This window comes from Corylus avellana, chromosome 4 (genome assembly GCF_965113065.1).
Source record: "Corylus avellana chromosome 4, dhCorAvel1.hap1.2, whole genome shotgun sequence".
Classification (NCBI taxonomy): domain Eukaryota; kingdom Viridiplantae; phylum Streptophyta; class Magnoliopsida; order Fagales; family Betulaceae; genus Corylus; species Corylus avellana.
In genome coordinates, this window is record NC_142493.1 from 21,048,754 (window position 1) to 21,076,627 (window position 27,874).

Consider the following 27,874-nt stretch of genomic DNA (forward strand, 5'->3'; position numbering starts at 1 on the left):
TTCAAGATCTAAGAACTGCATTTCATCTGTGGGAATAATATACTGCTCAAAGTCAAATTTTACAGAGTTGCTGCCCATCATCACCAATTCAAATTAAAGAACATACAAAGGGCCGTGGACAACAATGATGTACTCTCAAAACACCATACAGTACTCTCTCATCTTTCTTGACTAAATCCGTGTAATGAACAAAAATAAACTTTTTGAAAAAAAAAAAAAAAAAAAAGGACAATAAAGATGCAAATGGATCTAGGGTGATTCTCTCCCAAAATTAAGATTATCGTACCAAAATCTGTACATTAAAAAAGAAAAGCTTGAAAGAGAATACAGAAGAGGACCTCAACCAGTGCATTCAGGTACAAGGCTTTGATCTGGATTTGCTATTCAGAGCCTGATTTCATCCGGCTGTGCACCCTATTGCCTGTCTGACTTTGTCCCCTTAAGAATCTTAGTTCCAGTTTCTCCTTGGCCTGAAATATTGTGGAAAAAGAAGCAAAATAAGAAGAATGAAAACTCCTAACAACCAACCCTCTGCCTCACTAGCTCTCCTTTTCTTTTCTTTTTTCCTTTTTTCTCCTCTTTTTCTAATGGCTCTGCTTTTTTAAACGTTTTTGAAAGAGCTCATTACCCTCCTAATTATCATATGTTCTTTAAAGAGTGTAGTTGGTGGAAATACTTCCGACTCTTCTGCTGTGAGCGCCAGTAGCAAGCAAGTGCTCCAAATGCACAGCTAGCAACAGCAATTGCCAATGCAGCCCCCACAGGCACCACAAGCGCATTTGTTGAGGCCACCAAATCTTCAAGAGCAACATCAGCCCCATCTTTCCCAAGAATTTTTTTGTCCTTGTATAGAGATACTAGCGTTTTCCCATAATAATTAGACAAAAATTTGAACACCTCGTCCTGGTCCCAATCGATGCTGTTATTTCTCTGGCTACGACGGAGATGACAGGAAGAGCAAAGCTGCTTTGGAGGCCAAATCATCTTCGGAAATTTAGGATCCTCAGTTCCTAAAGATGCTTCTTCTTTGATTAATCTCTCATTAACCTTATTGTGCGCACTCCACAACCAAAGAGCAAAGTCACGGGTTTTGTTGAAAGGATTAGAGACACTGAAATCAAGATTGCTCACTTTTAGCTTAAGTTAGCCGAAAGAAGCTCAAAGAATTTGAAATATGTACTATTCTCAGAAGCACATACCTTGAACACATGTCATAAAAATGTTGGCGACATTCCTCACAGATGAAGAAGTTGTGCACAAATTCGCATATAGCTGTAAATGCAAACTGGCTCTCTCCATCCTCAATTCTAACAGAGAGTGAATGGAGCAGAACCCACAATCCACAACTGCAGACAGAGAAAAAAGCAACATGTCAAAAGAACTCCCAAAGTTGGGAGGAGACTTACAGTAAAAGGGAAAAAAAGGGAAAAAACTTTTAGCGGGAAGGCTATAACAACCAAAAGTATAAGCAGCTGCTTTACTGAGGTGGAAAATTGATATTCCAATTGCATTAGTGATTTGGGGGTGTTAAATACTACATAGTCGAGGGAGTTGTAAAAGTGTAGTATGGAAGCAACAATGTCAATGATATATTGGGTAAGCTACTGATGAACCGAAGAACAGGAACCATCAAGAGACCATCAAATAAGCACTCCTGATCTCCAAAAATTAATATATGCATGAACAAGAGAAATGAAACAAATGCAGCAAAAAACATTCTGTGGTTTCTTTTGTCTAAAAAAAAGGAAAAAATGTCATGATGAATTTAATACCTTCTATGTTGCGTGTGTGTGTGTATGTAACAACGGAATCCAGACACCTCTCAAAGCAAAATTAACGCTTTCCTCAACACCAATACCAGCAACCCAACACACCATCACTACCCCTCTAGAATCACACCCACCATCTCTATTACAGTCAGTAACTCAACTAAAACCATCATAGCCACAAAATGCAACCACTACTCCTCCATTGTCACCACTCTGCCTCCTCTTCCATTACTCCCATCTCCCTCACCACCAGCCTCCAGCTTTCATTGCCAGTTTGCCACTCCACTGCCACTGCTTTAACTGCCTCATCAATGTAACTACCTCTTCCACCAAGCGGCCACAAACAATATTGTGACACCCCAAAAAGTTAGTTTCATATTGGGTAGGTAAATTATAAAGGCACTCATGAGTACTACGTCTCATACTAATTCCTTACTAGGTGAGATTAAGCTTCATAAGCAATTATAATGAGCATTAGTTATAACTTGACTAATCATTTTGAACGAATAGCGCAGATATGATTATCACTTTCCTAAGTCGTTACAAATGGTATTAAGAAAAAAAGTACAGAAACTTTTTCTTATTAATAGAAGATTGAGAGCTGTGTGTGAGAGCTGTGTCGGCGCGTGAGGGCGCGTGTAAGGTGGTTGGAGCTAGTGTTAGCTTGTGTCATGGCTGGACCGAGGAGGTGGATGGTGGAGTCCAAGGAGTTTGAGGTGTTGATCAAGAAGGGGCATCAGGAGTGAGAATTTTTTAGAGGAGCAACAGATTCAAAAGGTCCATCTTTCTTAAAAAGGATGAGTTAGCCTGGTTGGTGAGAGTAGCGGATGATTTGGTGGCAGTGAAGAGCTCTGAGGTATTCTGGGATCAATCCAGAGTTGGATACCCCAAAATTATTGCGCAGAAGAGTTCAAATAGGCATGGATACTTCCTGACAGTGGAGGAATTCGATGGAAGAAAGAGATGTGGCTCGATCATCATCCCTGAAGGACGTCGTGGGTTTGGGTGGGATCGCTTCATTAAAGAAATGCAAGCAGCTTACTCTTCTCTTCGTGATCATCGAGTGATCAGTGAATGTAGAGAGTTTAGGGGAGAAATGGGTGAAAAGGAGGTGAAAAAGCAGAAAAGCTACGCAGAGACAGTGAGACTGTCGTTGAAGGCAACCCAAAAGGACGGTGAAGACTGGCAACAACCAGGCCGGCGAAACTTTACGACTGACAAGAGGAGCTTAGGACCGTCGAAGACCTAGGGTCCAGCGATGGCTCAGGGAGTTTTGGGGAGGTCTCCGAAGGAGTCTGCTATGGCTCCGACGAAATCATTATGGCCGGCGAAATCTGATAGAGGTCCGATAGTCCCTCGCGTGAATGTTACGAAAGCTGGAGTTTGCGTAGAGCGTGCGACAAGAATTTCAGCGAGTTGGTCAGTAAAGCCGGCAGTGCAGTCTGAGCAGTTGTCAGTCTCTGGACGCATGAAGGGACGGGAGAGGATGGGGTACCATGCTGGGCAGACCTACTCTGAGGTAGGTATTGAGCTCCTCAACGTGAAGGAGACGTTGAGAGTTCTGAAGAGAGAATGTGACGTGGGGATGTATAAGATTGACAGGGTGATTAATCAGATGAAGTTTAGTGGGCTTGGGCCGGAAGAGAAGGAAGTTGCAGATCAGGGGAAGGCTGTATGGAAAGAGAAGGAGAAGGTTGGGCCGGGAGGAAAATCTAAAAAGACCACCAGCAGGCTGAAGTTGAAGAAGAAGGTGATGTTCAAGCCAAGAGGGGTCGTGGGCTCAGGTGTGGGCTTTAGTCTAAGCCCATCTCACGATTCTAAGGTTGGGCTGGCTATATCGGCGGCCTCTGGAAAGGTAGCGACAGAGTCGCGAGTTCTTACGCCTTCACCGGAGTGTTCGTCGTTGGCCGGCAGGGAGCGAAGAGGGGAAGAGGGGGTTGGGTCAGTGGCAGAAGAGACTCCCAGGGTGTCTGGCGGCATTTCTGCGGGGGCTGCTAGCGTTTTCGTGGCCGGAGAGAATTTAAGTCCAAAAATCCCCGCAAGCCCGGTGAAGGAACTTCAGCCCACTGGTAAGGAATTAACTTTTTTGACATATATGAGGAGGAAGGCTGGGCCGAAGAATAGAAACAAGACAGGGGTGAGTTCGATAGAAGCTTCATCGTCGACGTCTGGGCAGTTGAAAGAGATTCTGGGATCGACGCCGGAATATTCGCAGAGGGTGCCGGAGATGCTTCTGTCATCGGAGCAGCAACAGACGGCGCCGGAGAAGCCTATGGAGACCGGCCAGGCTGGGGAGAGTACGTGCTGGGCCACACGAAAGCTTCTGAGAGGGAGTCCATCTCGCCGGAAGGTTAATTTGGCCGTGGGGGAGTGGGCTCAGCAGGCTTGTCGGGGGGAGGAATGGAGTTTGAGTCCGTTGTTTCATTTTGGACAAGAAAGGGTGGATCAAACATCGGAGTTGAAGTTGTCTGGGTCTGAATCAGGCATGGATGGGGATAAAATTGCTGAAACAGTAGGTTTGGAGGATTTAGGGTCAGACACGATTTCAACCAGCTGGGTAGTGGGAAACTGCCTCAATTTTTGCCCAAAAATTGGAGTTTCGGATGAGGGGAAAAAGGAGGAATTGGAGGCTCTTTTCAATGCCATTGAAGCCTCTAGAAAGCAGTACGATTCGGACTTGGGAGGTGTTTCTGCATGTGTTCCTGCACTCAAAGGCCTTGAAGAGATTGAGGAAAGTGAGAGGGTTGCTTTGGTGGATCATGAAGCTTAATATTGTAGTATGGAATGTGAGAGGGTTGAATGCCCTCAAAAAAAGGTTGCGCATTAGGGGTCTTTTGAAAGAATGGAAAGTAGATGTAGTGTGTTTGATTGAGACGAAGATGGAGACTATCTCTCGAGAGGTGATTCATAGTCTTTGGGGAGGTCAACATGTGGGTGGAAGTATAAAGGCTCTAATGGTTTGTCGGGAGGGATGCTAATGATGTGGGATAGGAGGGTAGTGGAATGTAAGGAGGAGTGTGTGGGACATTTCACTTTGGCTTGTTCGTTTCAAAATGTAGAGGATAGATGGGTGTGGGCGTTTGGGGGAGTGTATGGGCCAAATGAGGAAGTGGAGAGAGGGGCGCTTTGGGACGAATTGGCTGGTTTGATGAGGGTTTGGGAGGTCCCTTGGTGTTTGGGTGGAGATTTTAACATTGAACGATTTCCCAGTGAGCGCTCCAATGTTTCTTATTATTCATCGGGCATGATGGATTTCTCGGATTTCATTTCAGAAAATAATCTGGTGGATATGCCGATGATGGGGGGTCAATTTACTTGGTCCAATAATCAAGAAAATGAGAGTTGGTCGAGGATTGACCGGTTCTTGCTTTCGTCGGATTGGGAAGATCACTACCCAGCAGTTGTTCAAAGGAGACTTCAACGCCTGCTCTCGGATCACTTTCCTTTATTACTGGACTGCGGGACTCCTTGTGGAGGTAAGAAGGGTTTTAAATTTGAAAATATGTGGCTTAAGGCAGAGGGTTTTGTTGATAAGGTTGCTTCTTGGTGGGGGTCGTATTTCTTTGAGGGATTGCCTAGTTTTGTGCTTGCTAGTAAATTAAAATCCCTTAAAGTGGACTTGAAAAAGTGGAATGAGGAGGTCTTTGGGGATATTGGGAGGAAAAAGAAAGAGTTATTGGGAGGTATCCAGGAGTTGGATGAGTTGGCAGAATCGAGAGGCTTAGATCAAGAGGAGAAAATTTGGAAGGCGGACAAGTTGAAAGATTTGGAGAATACATTGTTGTGTGAAGAAATTCATTGGCGTCAAAAATCGAGAGCTTTGTGGCTCAAGGAGGGGGATCGGAATACTCGCTTTTTCCACAAGATGGCTAATTCTCACTGAAGGTACAAACGTATGGAAGTGCTTCGTATTAATGGCGTTTTATCCGATGATCCAGTTGAGGTTAAAGATCACATAGTGCAGTATTACCAATCTCTTTATTCGGAACAAAGCTCTTGGCGCCCTAGAATGGATAACCAGCAGTTTTTGTCCATCGATGAGGAGGATAATCAGTGGTTAGAAAGAGATTTTGAGGAAAAGGAGGTTTGGGAGGTGGTAAAAGGCATGGATGGTGATAAGGCTCCGGGTCCAAATGGCTTTTCCATGGCTTTTTTTCAAGCTTGCTGGGGTGTTATTAAACAAGACGTTATGGCGGTTTTTGCAGAGTTCCATCGTAGACGTCAAATGGTGAAGAGCTTGAATGCAACTTTTATTTCCTTGATTCCGAAAAAGGCAGATGCGGTGGAGATGAAGGACTTTCGGCCCATTAGCTTGGTGGGAGGAGTGTATAAAATTGTGTCTAAGGTTCTTGCCAATAGATTGAGAACTGTCTTGGGTAAGGTCATTTCCTATTCTCAAAATGCTTTTATTGGGGGTCGGCAAATCCTAGATTCCGTTCTTATTGCAAATGAAAGTGTGGATAGTCGCTTGAAATCAGGGGTGCCTGGTGTTCTTTGTAAATTGGATTTGGAAAAGGCCTACGACCATGTAAATTGGGATTTTGTTTTGTATTTGCTGCATAGATGTGGGTTTGGTGGGAGGTGGAGGGCTTGGATAGAGTGGTGTATTAAGACGGTAAGATTCTCCATTCTTGTGAATGGTTCTCCGGAAGGGTTCTTTAGCAGTTCGAGGGGAATCCGGCAAGGTGATCCTCTCTCTCCGTTATTGTTTGTGATTGTTATGGAGGCGTTGAGTAAGATGGTGAATGCGACGGTTGATCAAGGCCTTTTGACTAGGTTCTCGGTGGGTAATAGGGTCTTGTCAGAGTTGATGGTCTCTCATTCCTTATTTGCGGATGACACTTTGATTTTTTGTGAATATTCTATCGAGCAAATCCGGTATGTTCGTCTCATCCTCTTATGTTTTGAAGCTGTTTCAGGTTTGAGAGTGAATCTTGGAAAGTCAAAGATTGTGGCCATTGGTGAGGTGGAGAACATCGGGGGCTTAGCTAACATCCTTGGGTGTAATGTTGCTGATTTGCCTATGAAGTATTTGGGTCTCCCTCTTGGGGCATCGTTCAAGGATACGGCTATGTGGAATGAAGTGATTGAAAAGATGGAGCGTCAGATGGCAGGTTGGAAGAGAATGTATCTTTCTAAAGGAGGTCGTTTAACCCTCATCAAGAGCACTTTGGCTAATCTTCCGATTTACTTTTTGTCTTTGTTTCCGATTCCTGTTAGTGTAGCTAAAAGGATCGAGAAAGTCCAAAGAGATTTCTTGTGGGGAGGAATGGGGGATGAGCCCAAGTTGCATCTTGTAAGTTGGAACCAAGTTTGCAGCCCTCTTCGATATGGTGGTCTTGGCACTCGGAAAATGTATCAGTTTAACCAAGCTCTTTTGGGGAAATGGCTTTGGAGATACGCAAATGAGAACGGGGCTCTATGGTGTAATTTGATCAAAGCTAAGTATGGAGATCAAGAAGGTGGGTGGTGCACGAAGGAGGTCTTGGGCTCTCATGGTGTGGGTCTATGGAAGCATATTCGTAAAGGGTGGAATTTCTTTGCCAAAGGTATTCGTTTTGAGGTGGGGGAGGGTTCGAAAGTCAGATTCTGGCATGATATTTGGTGTGGGGACAACTCTTTGAAGCAAGTTTTTCCGTCCTTATACAGTATCGCCAGACACAAAGAAGCTTGGGTGAAGGATAATTTTATTGGGAGGAATGGGGTTGTTGAGTGGAATGTCATTTTTGTTCGATCGGTCCAAGATTGGGAGATGGATTTGATTTCTCCTTTTTTTGATCGGTTGTATTCTTACAAGGTCTCCCTAGGCAGTGTAGATCGTATTTGCTAGTCTTCGTCCAAGAAGGGCAAGTTCGAGGTTAAGTCGTTCTATAAGGCCTTGTCCATTTCTAATCGAGAGGAGTTTCCTTGGAAGAGCATCTGGCGTACTAAGGCGCCTCAACGGGTGGCTTTTTTCGGTTGGACTGCGGCCTTAAGTAAAATTTTGACTCATGATACGCTGCGTAAGAGGAACATAGTGGTTATGGAGTGGTGTTGTATGTGCAAGAAGACCGGAGAGTCAGTCGATCACCTGCTTCTCCATTGTGAGCTCGCAAGTGCTCTTTGGCACATGATTTTTCAGCGTTTTGGGTTGCATTGGGTCATGCCTTGCAGGGTGAGGGCCTTGTTTGCTAGCTGGTGGTCGGGAGGACATTCTCGAAGCGCGGTTGTGTGGAAGATGATACCTCTGTGTCTTATGTGGTGTATTTGGAATGAAAGAAATGCTAGATGTTTTGAAAATTCCACTAGGACCATAGAGGAATTGACTCATTTCTTCCTCTTTACTCTTTACTCTTGGACGGCCGCTTGGCTAGCTTCTTTAGTGATTAGTTTCTCTGATTTTCTTTTTCATTTCTCCCCCTCCTAGGCGCTCTCTATTTATACTTCCCGTGTATATGGGTTGCGCCCCTCTGCGCTCTTTTTATATATCATCATTACTTATCAAAAAAAAAAGTCGTTACAAATGGTATTAAAGCAACTTAGTAACATCATGTAGCATTGAGGCATTGCATAACGTGGGTCCTGACGACAATGTCCGGAATTTGAGTGGAGAAAATTGTGAACCCCAAAAAATTAGCCCCAATTTGGAAGGGTGAATTGTCCACATTGAGTGGGTGGATTATAAAGGTACTCGTAGATGCTAAGTCCCACATTAGCTCCTTATTAGGTAAGACTGGGCTTTATAAGCGATTGTATAAAACTCCAATTGTAATTTGACTAGTCCTTTTAGAGTGATGGCACAAATCTGCCTAGCGCTTTCCTTGGACCGTGACAAATATACTGACACGTGCTTGCCTAGTTTTATTAATGAACTAGTTTATGATAAATATATCATACTTTGCTTGTCTCCTGAAACAATCTCCAGAAAGCAACAATACGTAGTAGCTTTCTTTGCCTTCTTCTTAGGACACATCAAGAAATGGCACAATGATAATGTTGATTAATAACCCCCACCATATATGAATTTATGAATATGTATTCATGGCACCACCCTCACAAGCCCTCAAACGTGTGAGCAGCAAATGAACTTAACTATCCACACCTCCATATGTGCTCTTCTCTAAGCCTATCCCATTACACCAGGTATCTCCTAGATGCAGGACTCGGCGAAGAACTTCAGTCAGTTGTTCAGATTTGTTTAACCTTCTTTTTTTTTTGGTGAAAACTTCATGGTATTCTCCTCTGAGAACATCACCCTTGTGCATAAAGCAAGATAGCTGTTTTCTGTAATTTTGTGAAGGTAATTAAATACAAAACTTACTTAAAGGCACACAAACTAAATATAAAAATGCTAAAGACACAAACTAAATATCAAAATGCTAAAATAGGCACACAAACTAAATATCAAAATGTAAAAGTTTGATACTTGCTATGTGAATGATGATTAACACGCTAAACCATTAATCAAAATTTGAAGAATTGAGAAAAAAAAAAAAAAAAAAACACTACCTAAAGCCCCGAGTATCATTCTTGCTACCGCGACAGAACATCTGCAATAGAACATGCAAAAATAATCAAAACAGTTGGAAAATATTACATCACGAGAAATTGAATCAACAGCCAACATAGTAACCAACCACAAAAAAATAATAATAATAATAATAAAACTTAGAATGGATTCACTGCAGAAACAAATGTACTAGCCAGCATCAAAGATCATCCCAAACTACGGACTTGGCATATCACTCACCTCTGCAGGGACTAGGTAAATGACTGAAGCACTGAAGTCCCCAAACAATAAACCACCATCCGTACTAATAGTCAAATCATATCATAGTTGGATAAAATTATAAATCAAGAATTTCATGATCATCAAATCAGTAACTATACAACATCTTAAATATGTGGGAAGAAACAGAGCTTTCAAAAAATCAATCATGAAAGTATATAACAATTAGCTTATTCTTAACTGTAGACAACACGAGTAGTCAGCAAGAACTGAAGGAACTCATTGCTACATTGTAAGTCCAAGGGATAACAAGTGGCAGTCTCCAACTGAACAAGTCTGAAGTGATACTCTCATTAATCTCATTTACTTTGTAAATTTTAGGAAAGAGAAGGAGAAGAACATCAGGGGTAGGATGTGCTAGGCACAGGGCATAGTTTAGGCATGCAATATTTATTAGTTTTCCAGAATGACATTGGTTGATTTTTGTGGGTCTAACTATAACTATTTCCTGTTAAGGGCCCTAGCAAGAAGTTCTTAAACAAGCTCATAGTTTGAGCCAATTCAATTGGTTTAATTGAAATACAATGGTTCGAGATGCGATTTGGCTTGCAAAAGAAAATTTTACTCATAAATTTTTTAAAAAAAAAAAATATACACTAGTTCGAGATACAATGTAGAACATAATTGATATAGCCCAGGAGGAAGGTCCAACAGTCGGTGCTGGAGGACCCAAATACACCTGGATGTATCACTAAAAAGGTTGCAGATATGTTGTTCCACAATTTCAAGCAAGATTGGCTCATACAACATGAGCTATGGGGAATCTTCAAGAGCTGAGGAGCTCAAAATTGAAGCCCTAGAGAAGAAACATAAGGGAAATTTCAAAATCTGATCTTTTTTTGCCCCCTCAAACTAACACAAACCCTGATTAAGTGTATATATGTAGATTTCTCTTTTCTTTTCTTTTCTTTTTCTTTTTTTTTTTTAACTTGGTCCCTAAGCATATTGCTTGGGCCCATACTAACCTCAACTATGAGAAGTTTACATGTAAAACCAGGCCAGACCCATAACATATAACTAAAGCCCAACATAGTAAAACCCTTAAACCTGAACCAACTCTAGATTGAACTTGAATGACCCAAACACCCTCAAAAGTATTAAACAAAAGTCAATAAAATCTTGATAACTTCTAATTTCAATGAACCAGCCCCAGATTTTTCTTTTGGAGTCCCTTTGTACATTTTTCGAATTTACAAGTCGCTCATCAATCTTGACTGCATCAATGATGAAGACTAGCAACACCTGCTTATGACATTTTCATCACTTAAATAGACGATAATCTAGTTGGAAGAACATTACTTAGTGCTTCTATACTGCCAATATTTATGACTAAACAATATGTCCATAATTGTAAAAGAAAACATAAAATGTAATTGAAGAAAATCAAGTCAAATATTTATCAGCCAATACCAAAATCTAGGTAAAAGAGTGTCTTTTTAAATCCTGTCTGTGCAACAGAGAGAATGACAGTAAATTTAATAAGGTGAAACAAAGCCTTTGAGTATCTACCCAATATCCTCGAGGAACATCTTTTCCACAAATCTGAAAATTCCGCAATGCGCTCTTTCCATCACTATCTTCCTGCTTCTCAGTTGACCACATGTCTGATGGGCATAAGTCATCAAAGTTCACAAGCACCTCTGCACTGCCCTTCCGACACCTGCCATATATTTCAAAATTGAAACAATGGAGGAAGAATCATATTAGGCAGAGAAAAATGGCATACTGGAAATTTTGTCTGGTACCTCCTAGAAGGATGATGAGCCACCAAAAGTTGCAGGAATTTTATTAGTGAAGCCCGGGTTTCTGATTTGATCATCTGAAACACATGCATAAAATAGATTGATAGAATTCATTAGCAATAACGATCCCAAACTAATAAAGGCTGACGAGAAAACAAAAAAGTATACCTTTTGTTCTAAGATGATGTCAAAGGCTGTTGATGTTGCCTCCTCAACATCATACACAGCTCGTGCAATCTTACAAAAGTTTTGTTGCAAGAGTTAATATTTATTTCATATAGAACAAAATTTAATTTGTAATAGAAGTGGAGCAATTATATCTAATGTTCTTGTGCAGACCTGTCCAGGGTCTGAGCCATTTGATGAAAGATGCTCATTTTCAAATTTCTCATCATCCAAGCCAAAAGAGCTGCAAAGTTAAAAGCATGTTAGAATATAGTGACAAAAACAACTCTAGAAGCTAAAATATGCACAAAAGTTTACAAAACTAAATGTTTAAGTGGCCATTGTCATCTCCCCCGTGCTTGGTTTGCCATGTCTGATTCCAGCATCTACCCACCAACGCATTAGATACTAGCATATAGAAGAACTTGGTCACAAGAATTATGGTTTAATGGTTCAAAACTAATGGAATGTAGCCTCTTTGAAGTAGCAAAACAGTTTAGCTTAATTTGACACATAGATCGTTCTCCTGTATAGCATCTACCCACCAAGGCCCTTACCACTTCTGCCAACCCCAAGAGGTTATGATTCGACGACACTTTTTTTTTTTTTTTTGATAAGTATGATTCGACGACACTTAATTGCGTAACTTTGTTGTGCTAACCATTTTGCATAATAAAGTGTTAGTTTGTACCCTGCGAAAGTGTGGATAAGTATAATGAAGCATACCCACCCACATTATTGTTTGCATAAATTTAATTCAATTTTTTTGTCTTAAAACATCAGACTAATGGCTTAAGCCCAATTCAGTATTGAATCTATCGGTGTGTTGGAGATATAAGATATGGGACAAGCCAACACTACATATCATGTTGAGTAAGCCACAGAGAGATATTATGGGCTTTTGGAGAGAGAGAGAATTCTATTGAAAAGCACAAGATAGATCTCCGAGGGCGTTGTTTTAATGGCTAGATCACTCCATTAGTTGCTAATAGAGGCTCCTTCTTGAGTTTCATTGGCTTGTTGAAGTTTAGATCTTGAATTATCTTCCACTTCCTTTTCCTTTACTATTCTTTCTTATTTTACTTTCTTTTTTGTTTTATCTTCTCTCCTATACCCCCCTCCCCCCAATGCACTACTGTAGTACTGTTGCACCCTAAAGTATTTATTTATAAAGAAACAATATATGACAATAACATTACATTGCTAGATATTACATTACATTATAAGACATAAGTTGTGCACCCAAGCATATGCAAACACATGACATTCTGAGCGAGTAAATAAATTTTTACAAAAGAAAAAACCCTGATTAAGTAATGCATCTGGTTACAATAACTCCACAAAGAATTTTTCTTGAAAAAATAAATGTGGACATAATTAGTGAGTATCAACTACTACTACAATACTACTGCCCAAGATAATAAGATTAAAAGTGAGGCAATTAAACAAAGTTTCTAATAATTAAGAAAATCCTGTATCAAGATTTTATGAACCTCTCATGCTTGCAAAACCAACAATGACGGAATAGATGACAAATGATTCTTCTAGCCCTAGATGAAGGATTTTCTTATCAAGGATTTTTTTTGATATATACTTATCAAAAAAAAAAGTCCTAGATGATATGGCAATAAATAGGAAAGTGGACAAACTTTTCATTCATGCAGTTCAGATTTTGCCCAAAATAGATATCCATAGGTACAAGGCAACTCTAGAGGCAGCATGAATAGACTATTAAATCATCAATTGTCCAAAAAGCTTAAGCCGATAGGAGATGAAGGATTTAATTATTTAATTAATATTATAAAACTCCCCCTTATCTGTGGGTTCAAACCCCTCAACAAGTGAGGCCTAACACGCAGAATATTTAACTAAAATAAAAGGTAAAATATGAAATCATGGTTTAAATTCAAGACCTCAACTATAATATTATATTAAATCACCAATTATAATAAATAAAAAATTAAGCTAATAAGAAATTGTGAATTCAATTATTTAATTACTATTCTAAAACAAATAAAGGAGGATAGAAAACCTAAGAGAAACCATTCGCATAAAGATTCTACAATGAAAAACCTCATGTACTTACACCACCACCATCCTTGTAATGAGAGCAAATCATCCACTAAAGTAAATGAAACTGATTCTATGATCCCTACATTATGAAAGGGAAGTCCCAAAAACATTTTGCATCGAATGGTTGTCAAGGAAACATATAGATTCAAATAATTTAAAGTGTATTTTCAAATGATTTTCACTCCCTTTAAGAGGTAAACACTTTAATGAATTTGAACTCCTGTTCCAATAAACAAAAGAAAAGAAGGCGGGGGGGGAGGGGGGAGGGGGGGGTGCTCATTTGTTGAAAACTTATATAGTTGGAAAAGTGAAAACCAAGACCTACTTAGCCACGATGTAAAGCATCAAATTGATAAAAAGTACAAAAATAAACTCATAATTAAGCACATTGAGAATATTTGTGTATTTTTTAAGTTCAAATTTATTTTAAACTTCCCATTTGAATGACTATTTTGCCATGCATTCAATTTATTCACCTCAAAGGTACAAATGCATGAGAAAACTTTCAAAAAAACACAGGACTTGAAAATATGTATTTTACATATTTCAAATCACAACACTGAAAGTGTAAATTCCAACATGATGCCAGCTTTAAATAAAACACATAGTACAACATAACCTCCAAACAATAAATAGATGTAAATACCTCATACCTGCCTATTTGCTTGTTGATCCAATGAAGCAATTTATCAGCTGTCCGTCCATCATCAATGACACGTAATTCATTTTTCTCTTGTTTAGGTTCCCAACCACCCGATACGAACTTAGGAGGATGGCCCCAAAAGAGCATTGGATAATGACCAACAGAAAACTTATCACAAAGTTTAGTGTTTATCTGTTCTGTCAGACAAGTGAAAGGAGAAGGACTAATCACCAATCCATGCTTTATATAAATAAGAGTGTGTGTCATTTAAAGAAGCAATAAGAGAAATGCAATAACTACAAAAGGAGAGGGGATAACAGATCAACACCAAAATCAGCATAATGACAAGAACTGAGATGACAAAATTAGACAAATTCTATCACTGAATGTTAATTATGGCTATAGACAGCTCGTCTGATGAGCAGCTGTCTTCTTATATTGTGCCGTCCCTCCATTAGCTCTCTTTTATATGTATTATTTTTCTCCAAACTAACCAATTGCCTCCCCCCACCCCTACCACAAAAGGGGTGTGGCAGTTAATATAAAAGATAATATTCCTATTGTTGCACGGGACTGGGGTTTACTCTGCAGGGGTGGGTCCGAAGGGCCCTGCCTTGGAGAGGTTCCCCGACATAAAAAATAAATAAATAAAAAAATTTAAAAAAAAAAATCCTATTGTTGATTGTTGTCAAGTTGTTAAGGAAAGGACCAAGGAAAACATCTTTCCAATATATTTGTCACCATAAAATGTGAGTAGATAGAAGGCATGAAAACAAGCATTAGAGCCACCTCACTTTTTTGTGCTTCATATTGCAGTTTTTCTTAAAATAGTCATTCCTTAAATTTTGCTTGTTCTTGGCTACTTCTTTATGTTAGAACATCCAACCCTAAAATTTAAGCTAGTTACAAGAACTTGGTCCAGCAATGTTCAGTCAACCACTCAGCACATGAGTAAGAGCCTACTCCTCATGCAAGCCATATACTCTCGGTTACACTAGTCCGGCCAAACTATCGGCTCTAATACCATTAGTTAGGAAGTGAAACCCTTGAAAGTTCTGCAAGTAAGGCCTTGATGCACATAGAAGGGACACCACTTTCCCACATGGTTGTATTTGAGACTTGATATCGATATATGCACTGGTAAGGTTTCTCCATCTACTAGCGTTTTTAAGTTGGATGACCTAACATAGTATCAAATTCCAATTTGTTTGTTTTTGGATCAATGTAGCATACCTGTTTGTCTTTGTTTCAACTTCAATTGGACCAATCAACCACAATGGTGTGCCGCTTTAGGAGATTATCCATCATAAGGATCTTTCGTAGGGCCGCCGACCAACCAAAAAATGCCCTTCTCAACGGAACTTTAGTACGCCAAACACTTTTCCAAGAAAAACAGACTCAATCATGACAACATATGACATTGTAGAAGGATTTAACACCAAATAACCCCTTTTTGGAAGAGACCCACCAAAGCTTGTCCTCCCCTTCCCGTCTCACTCTCAATAAATACAACACCCGGAAAAATGATGCAAAGGCTTCCACCTCCCAATCATGAGCCTTTCTAGTTAAGATTGCATTCCACTGAATGGCACCGCCAAAAAATTCCACGAGAGTCGCAACAGATGCATCATTTATGCAAAAAGTCCAAAACAAGCGTACATCGGCTTATCTAAAGCCATATGCAAAACCCATTGAGCTACAGTATCAAGCAACATTGAGCTACATGTAGCGGACATTGTAGCTCAATGCATTACTTATTTTATCATTTCTTGTATCTCTATCCTTTTTTTTTAACATTTCTCTCGCCCCTTTTTTTGTGCTTCATGGAAGAAATGAAAGTTGCTTCTCTTTCTTCAGCCCCCTCCATGCCTATCAGCATTGTGCTTCGATGCTAGAGCCCCATTTCCCCAACGGCTCGTCGTCAATCTCCCAGCCAAAGGAGCTAGGCAAGAAGACGGTGGAGGTCTGGAAGGAGATCGTGGTTGGGTCAGAGAATCAAAGGGAAGGCAGGGGGGATTAAGCTTGGAAATCATTGGTGATGTTGGGTTACTAAAAAAAGGAGGCAAAGTCCCTATCTCTACTTCTCTCTCTGACTCAATTTCTCTTTCATTCTCTTCCTTTATGGTTTTCTCGCCGCAAATCTGTCTCTCCGGTGAGAATCAGATCCGTCCGATGTGTAGACTTCGGCTTCGTCTTGGTCTGATTCAACGCTGGAACAAGCTTCTGGAAATGACGGAAAGCCGATGTGCAAATCTCTCTCTCTGTCTTGGTCCAATTCCTCCTTGTTTGGCTTCATCCCATGTGCAGACGGTGGAAGCATGTGGTTAAAAATTCATGTGGAAATCAGTGAAGATGTGATTTTAACAAAAAGAAAATGAGTGGAGATGCGTGTGGCTTCATCCTGGTCTGAAGAAAAGGTGTGAGAAGAAAGAAAAGTAGAAAAAAAATTTGAAGAAAAGGGGATTGGTGTTTTTTTCATGGAGATTGTTTTTTAATTAAAAGGAATAAAAAATTAAAAATAAATATTATTTTAATAGAATAGATAAAAATATAACTAATCGGATGTAGGGGATCATTAAAAACCCATTAGCTAAACTAGATAAAGTGAGTTTTGACTATCCATTTTTCATAAACCATTGTGAGTGCTCTTAAGGGTTGTATCCCCACACCAAAGATCATGCCAAAAACTAACCTTAAAGCCATTTCCCACCTCAAATCTAGTATGATTACAAAACTTCCCCCAACCACTCCTAATATTCATCTATAAACCCACCTCATACGCCTTGATGGACTCCATAGAACACCACACTCCCCACGCACTTCCATATTTAGAGTCTACTAGCACCCTCCACCAAACCTATCTGTCAAGTTCATAGTGCCAAAACCATTTAGCTAAGACTAAGAGAGCATGATTGAATCTTAGCAAGTTCCTAATCCTCAACCCTCCCTCAAAGATCGATGTACAAACCTTTGACCATCTCACCAAATGATTTGAACTCTTCACTTAGCCCCCCATAATAAATCACGTTGAAACTTCTCAATACGATTTGCAACACTTGTAGGGAGAGGAAAAAGGGAGATGGAGTACGTAGGTAAGTTGGATAGGGTGCTCTTGATAAAGGTAATCCTGCCACCCTTAGACAAATACAAAATTTTCCAATAGCCAACCAACGTTTTATCTTCTCAATCACATCGTCCCATATATGCTTAGCCTATAGGATGTCCCCAATGGAAGGCCAAGATACTTCAAGGGCAGAGACGCAACCCCACAACCCAAAATTCCAGCCAACCCAGCCACATTATCAACATATCCCACAGGAACCAAATCCGACTTGGCTAAGTTTGTCTTAGCTATTCAAAAGTAAAACCAACATAGACCACAAAACATAGAAAAGGATGAATTTAAGCATTTTCTTGCCCATCTTCATCAATAGGACCCTCTGGGCATGGGACTAATTTACAACCATAGGGTTGCTAAGTCAATGGTCAGTTCCCGGAAGAAAAGTACTAACGTTTTTCATAGAAATAAAATATAAGAAACTAATTTCCAGATACCAAATATATCAAACCCTGTGAAGAAAGTAATCGATAAAGCACAGCATAAATACCTTCGATGCACAGTCTACCCTAGTCATCAATATGATTCCGGGATGCACTGCATCAGGTCCATTAAAAAGCCTAGCAACTTTTTCATAATGGGGCTGCACAATTGATTTTCAATCAACAACAAATAATAAAATAACATCCACTAGGAATTACAAGCCACAACCTTTAGCATACCATACCTTATAATTTCTGCAGGCAGGGCACCTGATAGAACAATAAAATTATGTTAATAAAATCAAACTCCACACGACAAAGGAATATCATATTTCTAAGTTCTTGAATAAATGCAGAGAAAAAAAGTTTTAAAAATAAACATAAAAGGCAATCACTCGGCTGCCAATCCCTTCAATTTGAGTGGCAAAAGTAGTAAACCATGTCTTCGTTTTCTGTATCCTAAACTCAGACTAGCAATCTAGGTCAGCCAAAGTGCAAGGTAACGCTAAGACCAGCTTCAAAAAACACACACCCACAAACACACAAAAACGCTTTTGAAATTATTCAACTTTTTATTTGGATTGCCCATTTCATATATCAACCAACAAGACATTAACACGTTAAGAAATTGCGTAAAACAGCTTCAGTTTAGCTCAAATAACATTTCTCCAACCAGTACTTTCCATAAAATTTGAATATTTTAATGCAAACAAACCCAATCAATGTATATCCAAATTATAGATCTCAAATATTCCATTGAACTAATTCTTTTGTTTTACAACCTGGAACGCAACCATTTTTTTCTCTCCTTTTTTTGTGAGGCTAAATTCGAAATACTGACCAGTGAGCGAAGAATTCGACAACCGCAAAGGTAGCAGGGGTGTCCCTGAGGACCGCATCGAAGTTCGTGACGTTCAAATCGACGGCATAATCGCGAACATCACCTTTCTCGGCATCGATCGCTCTGAGGATCGAGCGCGACCCTGAAGAAACCGACGTCGCTCCGGATCTCAACCAAAGCAGGCTCAGAAGACTCAGAACCAAATATATTTGAGACATGGAATTTAAGACCCAATTGGATGATGCGCCGATGAATCCTCTTCCACCACTAGGGTTTTGTGTGAGTGCGGAGTTTCAGAGGATTTTGCCTCAAGGACTGTTGGGGGAGAGAGCTGTTTACCGTTAATCGTTAGATCGCAGATGCGTCGCAGAAATTGGTCTTTTTCACGTTTCCGTATCTCCGTTGTACTCTCTCCGACTCGGTTGTCGTTGTATGAATCGATAATAAAAATTATTACAAAAAAAAATATATTATTATTATTATTACGTTGTTTTAAAACATTTTTTGGTAGTGCGATTTTTACACGGAAACGACACTGTTTCCAATAAAATTATAAAAGTAAAGTGATGCTTCGATGGTGAGATTTTTATTTAAAAAGAAAATTAAAAATAACATTAAAAAAATATTGAAATATTAACTTGCCTTTTTAAAATTGTTTATATTTTCATACAATTCCTAAAGGACAGATTACAACATAATTATAAGGAAAAACATTCTGATCTCATTAATAGAAGAAGAATCACGAGCATAAAATTCTTACATCGCAAAACGTAAAACTCTGAGAAAATTATAGCCGAAGTTACAAGGTTACAACATCATAGATACATACATAACAATCTTACATTCAAGACTAATCTATGATATCAATATCCGCTAACTTATGACTAATCTTCAGTTGTAAAAACAGCTATGTTCTCTGTTCCAGATAGACAAACCGATACATAAGTAGCAACATCCATCCTACTCGACTCGCAAGCCAGGAAATTATTCACATCCTCAACCCAAAAGGCAAAGACCACAAAATATAGCCAAAAAAACAGGAAAAATAAAGCAAAGGCACAAAAGCCCACAAAACACCGCCGAAAGAAGGCTGCCAGAGGATTTTGTCCAAAGCGCGAAAAAGCCACACAAAGGCGCGTGCCAATCACAATCCATCACGAGTTGCTAGAATCAGAAGCGGCAGGAGTCGTTGGAAGCGGGCAGGGCCAGAGGGCGCGATGGAGGGGCACGTATCGAGGTGAGTCTGATGGAGGGACGTAGATCGAGCTTTGAACAGTCCGATCCAAGAGCCCCATCAACCCCGAAAAAAAAAAGACACGGCAAAAATGTTGGATGGCACATCCAGCGTAGTGGAGCTTGAACCTGTAAAACAAAAGAAAAGTAAACAAAAAGAAAAAGGGTGGGAGGGGGGGCAAAGAGGAGGGGAAGGGAGGGGGGAAGGAGTCAGGGATGGGAGGGGGAGGGGGAGAACAAAGTGGAGAAGGGAGGGAGGGAGAGGGGGAGGGGGAGTTGTGCGGCATCCATATTTTTTCCATATCATTTTATAAACCAACAATTAGATTTGTAAACTTATATGAACTCCACATAAATCTAATAGTTGTGGGCAAATTATAGACATAATTATAAAATCAAGATTACAATCATTTATTTTGAAATTAAAGGGAAAAATTCATTTAACTTTTTGAATTGTCATTATTTTTGCAATGTCTTCACTAAAGTTTAATTTCTCTCAATTTAGTGTATCTATCTTTCAATTATTTTTAATGTCACACATCCATTAGGATTTTTTGTTAACTCCTAACTAAGGGGTGTTAAAATTCTCAAAATACCCCCATTTGTTTTTTTTTAAAAAAAAAAAACAAAGATTAAGGCGTTTCTCCAAATTTAACGGTATTTGTAAAATTATCCATGCATCAATCTTTGCAAAAAAAATTAAATATTTTTTCTAAAAAAAATAATAGGAAGTATTTTGGAAATTTTGTTAGAATTTAATCGAAAATTTTAATGGAGACGGCACATTACAAAAATTTTAGTTCCCTAAACACTAAATTGAAAAGTTTTAAACTTTCTGAGTAACATTACAAAAAATGTGACAATTCAATGAGTAATTAAATAAAAAAAACTTGCTCATATATTAATGCGCTGTACATTAAAAATAAATAAAGAAAACACTAAAAACATAAGCACATGAAAATCTCACCGGTATTAAAATACGATTCTGCAACTCTCCAAAAAAAAAAAAAAAAAATCCAAAAAGAAAGCAACAAGTATATTTAAGACATTTCTTAAACTATAAATGTTAGCTTTTACTTATTAAGAGTTTAGTGACCTAACCCTAAAATTAGCTTTGGATTTGGTTTGGTCACCTAACCACTCCCATTATTGATTTGTTTTAGTAGTTGGTACAAATGAACGGATTTGTTGTTCCCAATCCATATCAAGTAGTTGGTACCAACTACTAATGGTAAGTGTGAACCAGGCAAAGTGTAAAGTTTTGTTTATTGAGTTCTTCATTGATTGTGTTCAATTGAGCTATATCATATTTTGATTTTTCTCCTAAATTATGAGTATACATATAAGTTTATGTTTATATGTTGTAAGTTGTAACCCTTTAGGTCAACCCGAAATGCTACCAATGGGCAGGAGCGGATCCATTGTTAAATATACATATTTTATGAATTCATCCCCTAAAAACTGATATATTTGTCTCCCCAAAATTAACATATTATGCGTTATTTTGTTTATATTCTTTTTCTCTAAGCCATCTTCCCAACATCGTGTTTTTCCTTACATTTATTTGTGCTTTTTTGTGCAAAAGCGTGGAATATGGTGAAAATATATGTTTCTATTTATTTTTTGAGTGATTGTTTTGCAGTTATTTGATTTACAATTTTTATTTTTGGTACCATTTTTCTTAAACTCTATAGATCGCGTTTAATTTATTTTGCTAATTGTTTATATTATTGTGTGTTTGTAATGCTATGAGATTAAATTTAAAAATTGCATGTTTTTATTTTATATAAACAAGCACAAACACACATATAGATAAATTATATTTATTTATATGTTTTTGTATTTATATAAGTCAATGTTACTAACTTATCAAAAAAAAAAAAAAAAGTTTGTCCCCTCACATCAAAAATCCTGCCCCTACCGATGGGATTGTCGTAACTTTGGGACACAAAATTTCTTCAAGCTGGTTTAGAAGAAATTTACTTTAACCAACTATAATAAGTGCTAAGTGTCATCTAACATATTTGAATTTTTCAAAAATCAATATTTAGGTTCCTAGGTTAGTAAAATGAAAATAAATAACTCTTAAGAATATTAAATAAAAGGAGAAATTTCAGTTTAGTCCCCGAACTTCCACACGATTTGACAAACTCCCAACTTTCAAATATTTCACTTTGGACCCCTAAACTTTCAATTTTTCTCAATTTGGACCCATTCGTCAGATTTTAAACATTACATGACGTTTATGCCCCTGAATTTTGTATAAAATTCCAACTTTACCCTTAATTTCAAAACGTTTTTTTATTTAAAAAAAAAAAACAAAAATCAGGGATATTTTGGTCTTTTTTAGTATTTTTAACGGCTAAAATTGACGAATGGGTCCACATTGAGAGCAATTGAAAGTTTAGAGGTCCAAATTGAGAGATTTGAAAGTTTTGGGTGAGTTTGTCAAATCACGTAGAAGTTTAGGAGGGTAAAGTGAAGTTTTTCCTAAATAAAACATTAAGAGATGACACTTGACACTTACTAGAATAGGTTGGAAGAAATTTATGTTCGTAACTTTGCGCAATGTTACCGAACTTGCCTCACCGAGTGTAATACCATGGACAAACATGTGGTAGTTTGTGAAAGACTAGTTTAATGACACATATAAATAATAAAGCACTCAAACTATCAAGATTTGGATGCACTATTCGAACGTTTCATGAAACATTAAAACTATGCCATGTCAAAGCATGAGAACCTTTGTTTACCATTTTAGCGATCAACATTAGCAACCTTATATGGATCAACCGTTTTAACGATACGTGAACCGTTACAACGATAACATATTTCATGCGAATATAATGCATTCAAAACTTAGAAAACATAGGAAACACTATTTAAAAGCTTTCAGAAACCTTAGCAAAGACATTCTCTCACCCATTCAATAGCACAAAGAGAGAGAGGTCATTTTTATGGTGTTTTGAAGCTAAAGGTGGTCTCTACACCACCAAGAATAAGATTATGAAACCATAACCTTTATTTCGTGCCACTTAATTCTATATTTTTATTAATGTGGGTATTTAGCATGTTCGACGTATAATCAAGCTAGATAATAAATGTTCCTAAAAAAAAAAAAAAAAAAAAGCTAGATAATAATGAGATCTTGTTGAGATATTTTTTAATAAAAAAACATATTTGTAATATTTTTGCAACATCTTTGAAATTTTTATTTTATTTTTTTTTATAATAAAAAAATCCATTATTTTGGTCATTTTGAAAGAAAAAAAAAAAAAAAAAAAGGAAAAAATCCTAAAAGAATAAGATAATATTGTAAATTGAAAACTCGAGCGACTGAACTTGGAAGTATTGAAAATTGGTGAACTAAAGCGTTACAATATGGTCTACTTATACACTGATTCAGGAGACCTTGACGATTTAGTCAAAGGGAATCACAATGAGTATGTGAAAGAACATGTGATGGAGTACATAGACTTGTGTACATATTTGTTAAAGATGAATTCAGCTTGTAAACGATTTTTCATTCCCTGCGAACTCTCTCGCATTGCTTGCAATGAATTTGATAAAGAATGGTTGGCCCAGCGATATGAACGAAGAATACATCAATGGAAGTGGACTCAAGGTAGTGAACAAAATCACCAAGGATTTATTTAGAAAATTGCGTTCTAATTGGATTCAAGCAAGTACTTATTGATGAAAATGGTCTTTGGCGGTACACTTCAAAAACATCTCCAAAAGATAAGGATGAGAAACTGACAGTTGTAACAACAAAAGAATCTTCTGCTAATAATAATGGAAACACGATATATCTCTGGCTAGATGGAATGTGTAAATTCCATAAATAGGATAAATAGTATTTTCACAAGTTTTATATATTCAGACTAATAATTCTTGATTTTGTATGTTTTTTAATTTAGATTTGACATGCCTCACGTGTAAAGAGCGAAACATAAAGTCTATATTTATCAAATTGTGGAAGGCATGTGTGCTGTGGGACAAGACAAGAGGCTGCTGGTTCCACCAAGGCCTATTCTGCCGCTGGGCATACTGAGGGTAATCCAGGTGAAGGTCCAATTTTGGACGGGGAAGAGGTTGTTGGATCGGTTGGGGTTCGTCCTAATGGGGTCGTTGGGTTCCTTAGTGCCAAATTGCTTGGGGAGCATTCTTTCGCATGTTCTGCAAAACAGAGAAGATTCAAAGTCTATAAGAGTTCTCGACGGTCGATGGGCCCTTCTTTTGACAGTCCATCTGGTCTTGCTACTGATAGTCCTGCTAGTCCACCTTCTCCGTCTATTGGTGCTGGAGATCTGAGGATCACTCCACTGGCTATGTGACTTCCCAACAAACGAGAATCTATATTTTGGACTCCATAAATTCATCGTCTTCCATGGAGATTAGTGATGCTATAGATGGTCCTTCAACCAATGATCGTCCGATTGATGGGGGTGGCTGTGCCCAACAACCACCGCTTGGTTCTTAAGCGACCTGCCCTGAGTCGCTGGGTTCTGCACAATGGTCCTAACAATCCATAAAGGATGTAGACCCTTTAGGCGCCTGTCAGATGAGATCTCCTCTGTAGCCAAATCTGGAACAGTGAATGCAACCTCCTTGAGTTGACTTGGAGCCAACTAGCAGGGTCGGATAAACCTCCAGTGCAAACTTCGATGGCTTTGATTAGAAGTCTCACATCTTTCCCAATTATTTCTAGGATTATAACGCTGAAAATTATTAAAATTATTGTAAATAGAGCCTGTAGAATTGTAGCCCTTCGAATCAGCTTTCCAATGGTTTTTCAATGGACGAAATCGGGGCCGAAACGAGCCAGAATGGTCGAAATTGCTGAAATTCCCCTAAACTTAGGGGGTCTGCTGAAATCGGGTTGCCTGAACCGGGTCTAATGAATCGGGTCTGCTGAAACCGGGTGGCCTGAACTGTGGGTTGAAACGCGGGTTAAATTTCAGGTCTGATTTTGGATACGGGCGTAATGGCGGGTTGGGCTTCACTAGTTCGGGTTTTGATGAAAAGGGTCGGGTTTCAACGAATCGGTTTTCAGCGGGTTGGGTTTCAGTGCTTATGGGTTTTTGATTTTTTTTTTTTTTTTTTATCTGGGCTTGGGTTCGTAATACGAACTTTCAGGCGTGTATTTCCATTTTGGGCTGGAGCAGAATGGTTGGCAAAGTGGATCGGGATTTGGTTTTCGGTTATGATCCAGAATGCGTGGAGCGGGTCGTTCGACCCGATCCGATACCAAAACAGCGCCGTTCCTATTTACTGGAATGGCATCGTCTGGATAAGAGGCGCTGAAAGATGCCTGTTTGAGTAAGCTCGAAACGGCGTCGTTTTGGTTATCTAGAACAACGTCATTTTAAATAAAACCAAAACCACTCACCTTGGCAGCAAGACAATATCGTTTGCAGCAGGTTCTTCCTCACTTTGTGAAACGGCGTCGTCTAGGGTTGGGGAATTGGCAGTTTTTCTCAACCCGTCGTCTTCTTCCTCCAGATGTGCTCTTTTTTTTCGAATTTTCTTCCTCTGCTTTAGAATGTGAAATTTTGTCTTCTGGGTTTTCTTCTGGATCTTCTTCTTGATCTTCTTTTGGATCTTCTTCCTCCCACGGAGCAGATATGTGAAGAAATCTTCAGATGAAGACACATACGAAGTTTCTTCCTTTTTCTCACAGTTTCCTGAAGCAAAATTCGCAGATGGAGAGGCATTATCAGAAAATTCAGGACTAAATTTTTGGGGAAAAATTTTCTCAGAATCATGTAAAGGAAGAGTGAGGAATTTTCTCCAGTATTTTTGTTCTAAAAAATGCGTTCTCCTCAGAGCATCAATATTACCTGTATAATGTAATCCACCGACTGTGTTGATAAGGGGTTTTTCCTCTGGCTTTTGCAAGGATTGATGCAAATTGTAGAAAGCCACAGAAGAGGCTAAACCAATAACTTGTCTGTGGATTGTTTAATAAATTTCAGACAAAAGTGTTGGAGGATCTTCAATTGTTTTTTCTGGTTCTTCAATCTTCTCTTGTTCTTCCATATTACTGTGCTCTGATACCATTGTAGGATTCTAAATTATAGGATCTTTGTAAATTCTTCAGAAAAGATTTCTCCCGTTAGGGTGGAAATCCGGTGGAGAATAAGAGTGTTTAGAATGCAGAAAAACCAGGAGAAAACTAAACTAAGATTTCATGTAAAAAATAGAATTAAGAATCTGCATTCTCATGGGACTCTATTTATAGAGTCTCAATACAACTCTTGGTCAAGAGTTACCACTCTTGACTTACTACCACCACAAGAAGTAATTTTACTTTCCTGTAAAATTTACATGATCTGGTATGGTGATGACCGCACTAATAATAGTGTGATCATCCTGTACACCATCAGTTCTGACCGGTACGAGGATAGCAGGTCATCCGCCTGGGAAAACTGTGTCCGGTATGGGACCGTGTGGGCCCGGAGTTACGGCGCGTCCTTGAGGACGGTTTGGACCCATATTTTTATAAATTTCATACTGAATTCAAACAAAGTACCATTTTTGTTTTTAACTATTATTGAGGTACTATGTGATATAAAACGAAATCAAGAGGAAAACGAAAAAGTATTTAACCCTCTAATCTAACCCAACATGAACCTAAGTTGGGCCAATTTGGGCTCGTGGACTGGTATAGGCCACTAGTCGTGCTCACACACACACACACACACACATATATATATATATATATATATATATATAGAAACGTATATCACATGATCTTTTCCAAATGGCGGCTTGTAAAAAATAAACATGGCTCATTAGTCATTATACTAGCAACGAGTACACTATCGCTAAACTCACAACTTCTCAACTTAAAGTAGGTTGCTAGAAGCTCAACTTTTTCCTTAGGTTGCAGCTCATATTGATGTTCACTGGAGTAATTGTAGCATTGGATGACTAACTTACTGCTAACTCCTGATATTTAATGAAACAATGAAAAATATGAGAAAACTTATCAATCTTTATACAAACAGTACTCTATTTTAAACAATGATGATCTTGTCTCTCTTAAATATTTAATTTCGTGAAACAAACCTGTGTGGAACAAATCGGTAATATAGCAGCTAATTGACAAAATGCTTGCAAATTGAATAATAATTTATTCAACCTAGAAATGTCAAAACTTGTTTTTAAATTAAACTCAGTTCATTATAATTTACTTTAAATAATTTTAAATTCAAGATACTTATCTCTTATCATGGAGCTCTTGCCCTATGAATTTATTGTATTAGTATACTTTCATTGCATTCATTGAAAAGCTAACATGATAGAATAGTAAAGGAAATTGATAGATTGAATATTAGTAAATATTGGTATACTGTAATATATAAAATTTGTGAAAACACTGTTTATTAAATTCATACATACTATCTAGCCATAGAGATATCATGTTTGCATTGTTATTAACAAAAGACTCTTTTGCTGTTACGATTGTCAGTTTCTCATCCGCATACTCATCTTTTGGATATGTTTTTGAAATGTATAGCCAAAGATCATTTTCATCAATAAGTACTTGCTTAAATACAATTTGAACACAATTTTCTAAATAAATTTTGTCCTTGAAGATTTTCTTCACCACCTTGAATCCACTTCCAATGATGTATTCTTTGTTTATATCGCTTAGCGATATGATTTTTTGTTATTTTTTAAATAAACAAAATACCCCGATTTTTCGTTAAATTTTCACTGATATCTGGTTTTTGTGTTAATATATCTGCATGTTTAAGAAAGAGACCTACTCACTCGAAACAATTTAAACTAATCCAATGTTCACAGATAAATATTTGCCTCTTGATCAGACTTTTTGGCTCAACCAAACTAGTTTAAAACATGAAAACATGATGTTAGATGAATATTTTCTTAATCTATTTTGTTCTTTATAAGCTTTAGTTCACCAATTTTCAATTCTTCAAAGTTCAATCCCTCGAGTTTTCAACTTATAATATTACCTCATTCCGTTATAATTTTTCGTTAATTTTTTTTTTAAAAAAAAATGCCTAAGATACCCCAATTTTTCTATTATATATAAAAAAACAAAATAAAAATTGCAAAAATATTATA

General features: G+C 38.2%; 1 protein-coding gene across 2 annotated transcripts; it reads right to left on the reverse strand.

Moving 5' to 3' along the window:
- QSOX2 (quiescin-sulfhydryl oxidase 2) lies at nt 1–18,975 on the reverse strand. Of its 2 annotated transcripts, none has more exons than XM_059589629.2 (12): nt 18,542–18,975; nt 17,946–17,970; nt 17,769–17,861; nt 14,171–14,352; nt 11,619–11,688; nt 11,448–11,516; nt 11,283–11,356; nt 11,047–11,197; nt 9,258–9,298; nt 1,200–1,346; nt 677–1,111; nt 1–470 (listed from the first exon to the last, which is right to left on the reverse strand). In XM_059589629.2, exons 1-12 carry the CDS (start codon nt 18,757–18,759, stop codon nt 449–451), a joined length of 1,527 nt encoding a protein of 508 aa, XP_059445612.1. In that variant the 5' UTR covers nt 18,760–18,975; the 3' UTR covers nt 1–448. The 2 variants fall into 2 exon arrangements, with proteins under 2 accessions (XP_059445612.1, XP_059445611.1); XM_059589628.2 differs by having other exon boundaries at nt 629–1,111.
- Nucleotides 18,976–27,874: the final 8,899 nt, after the last annotated feature.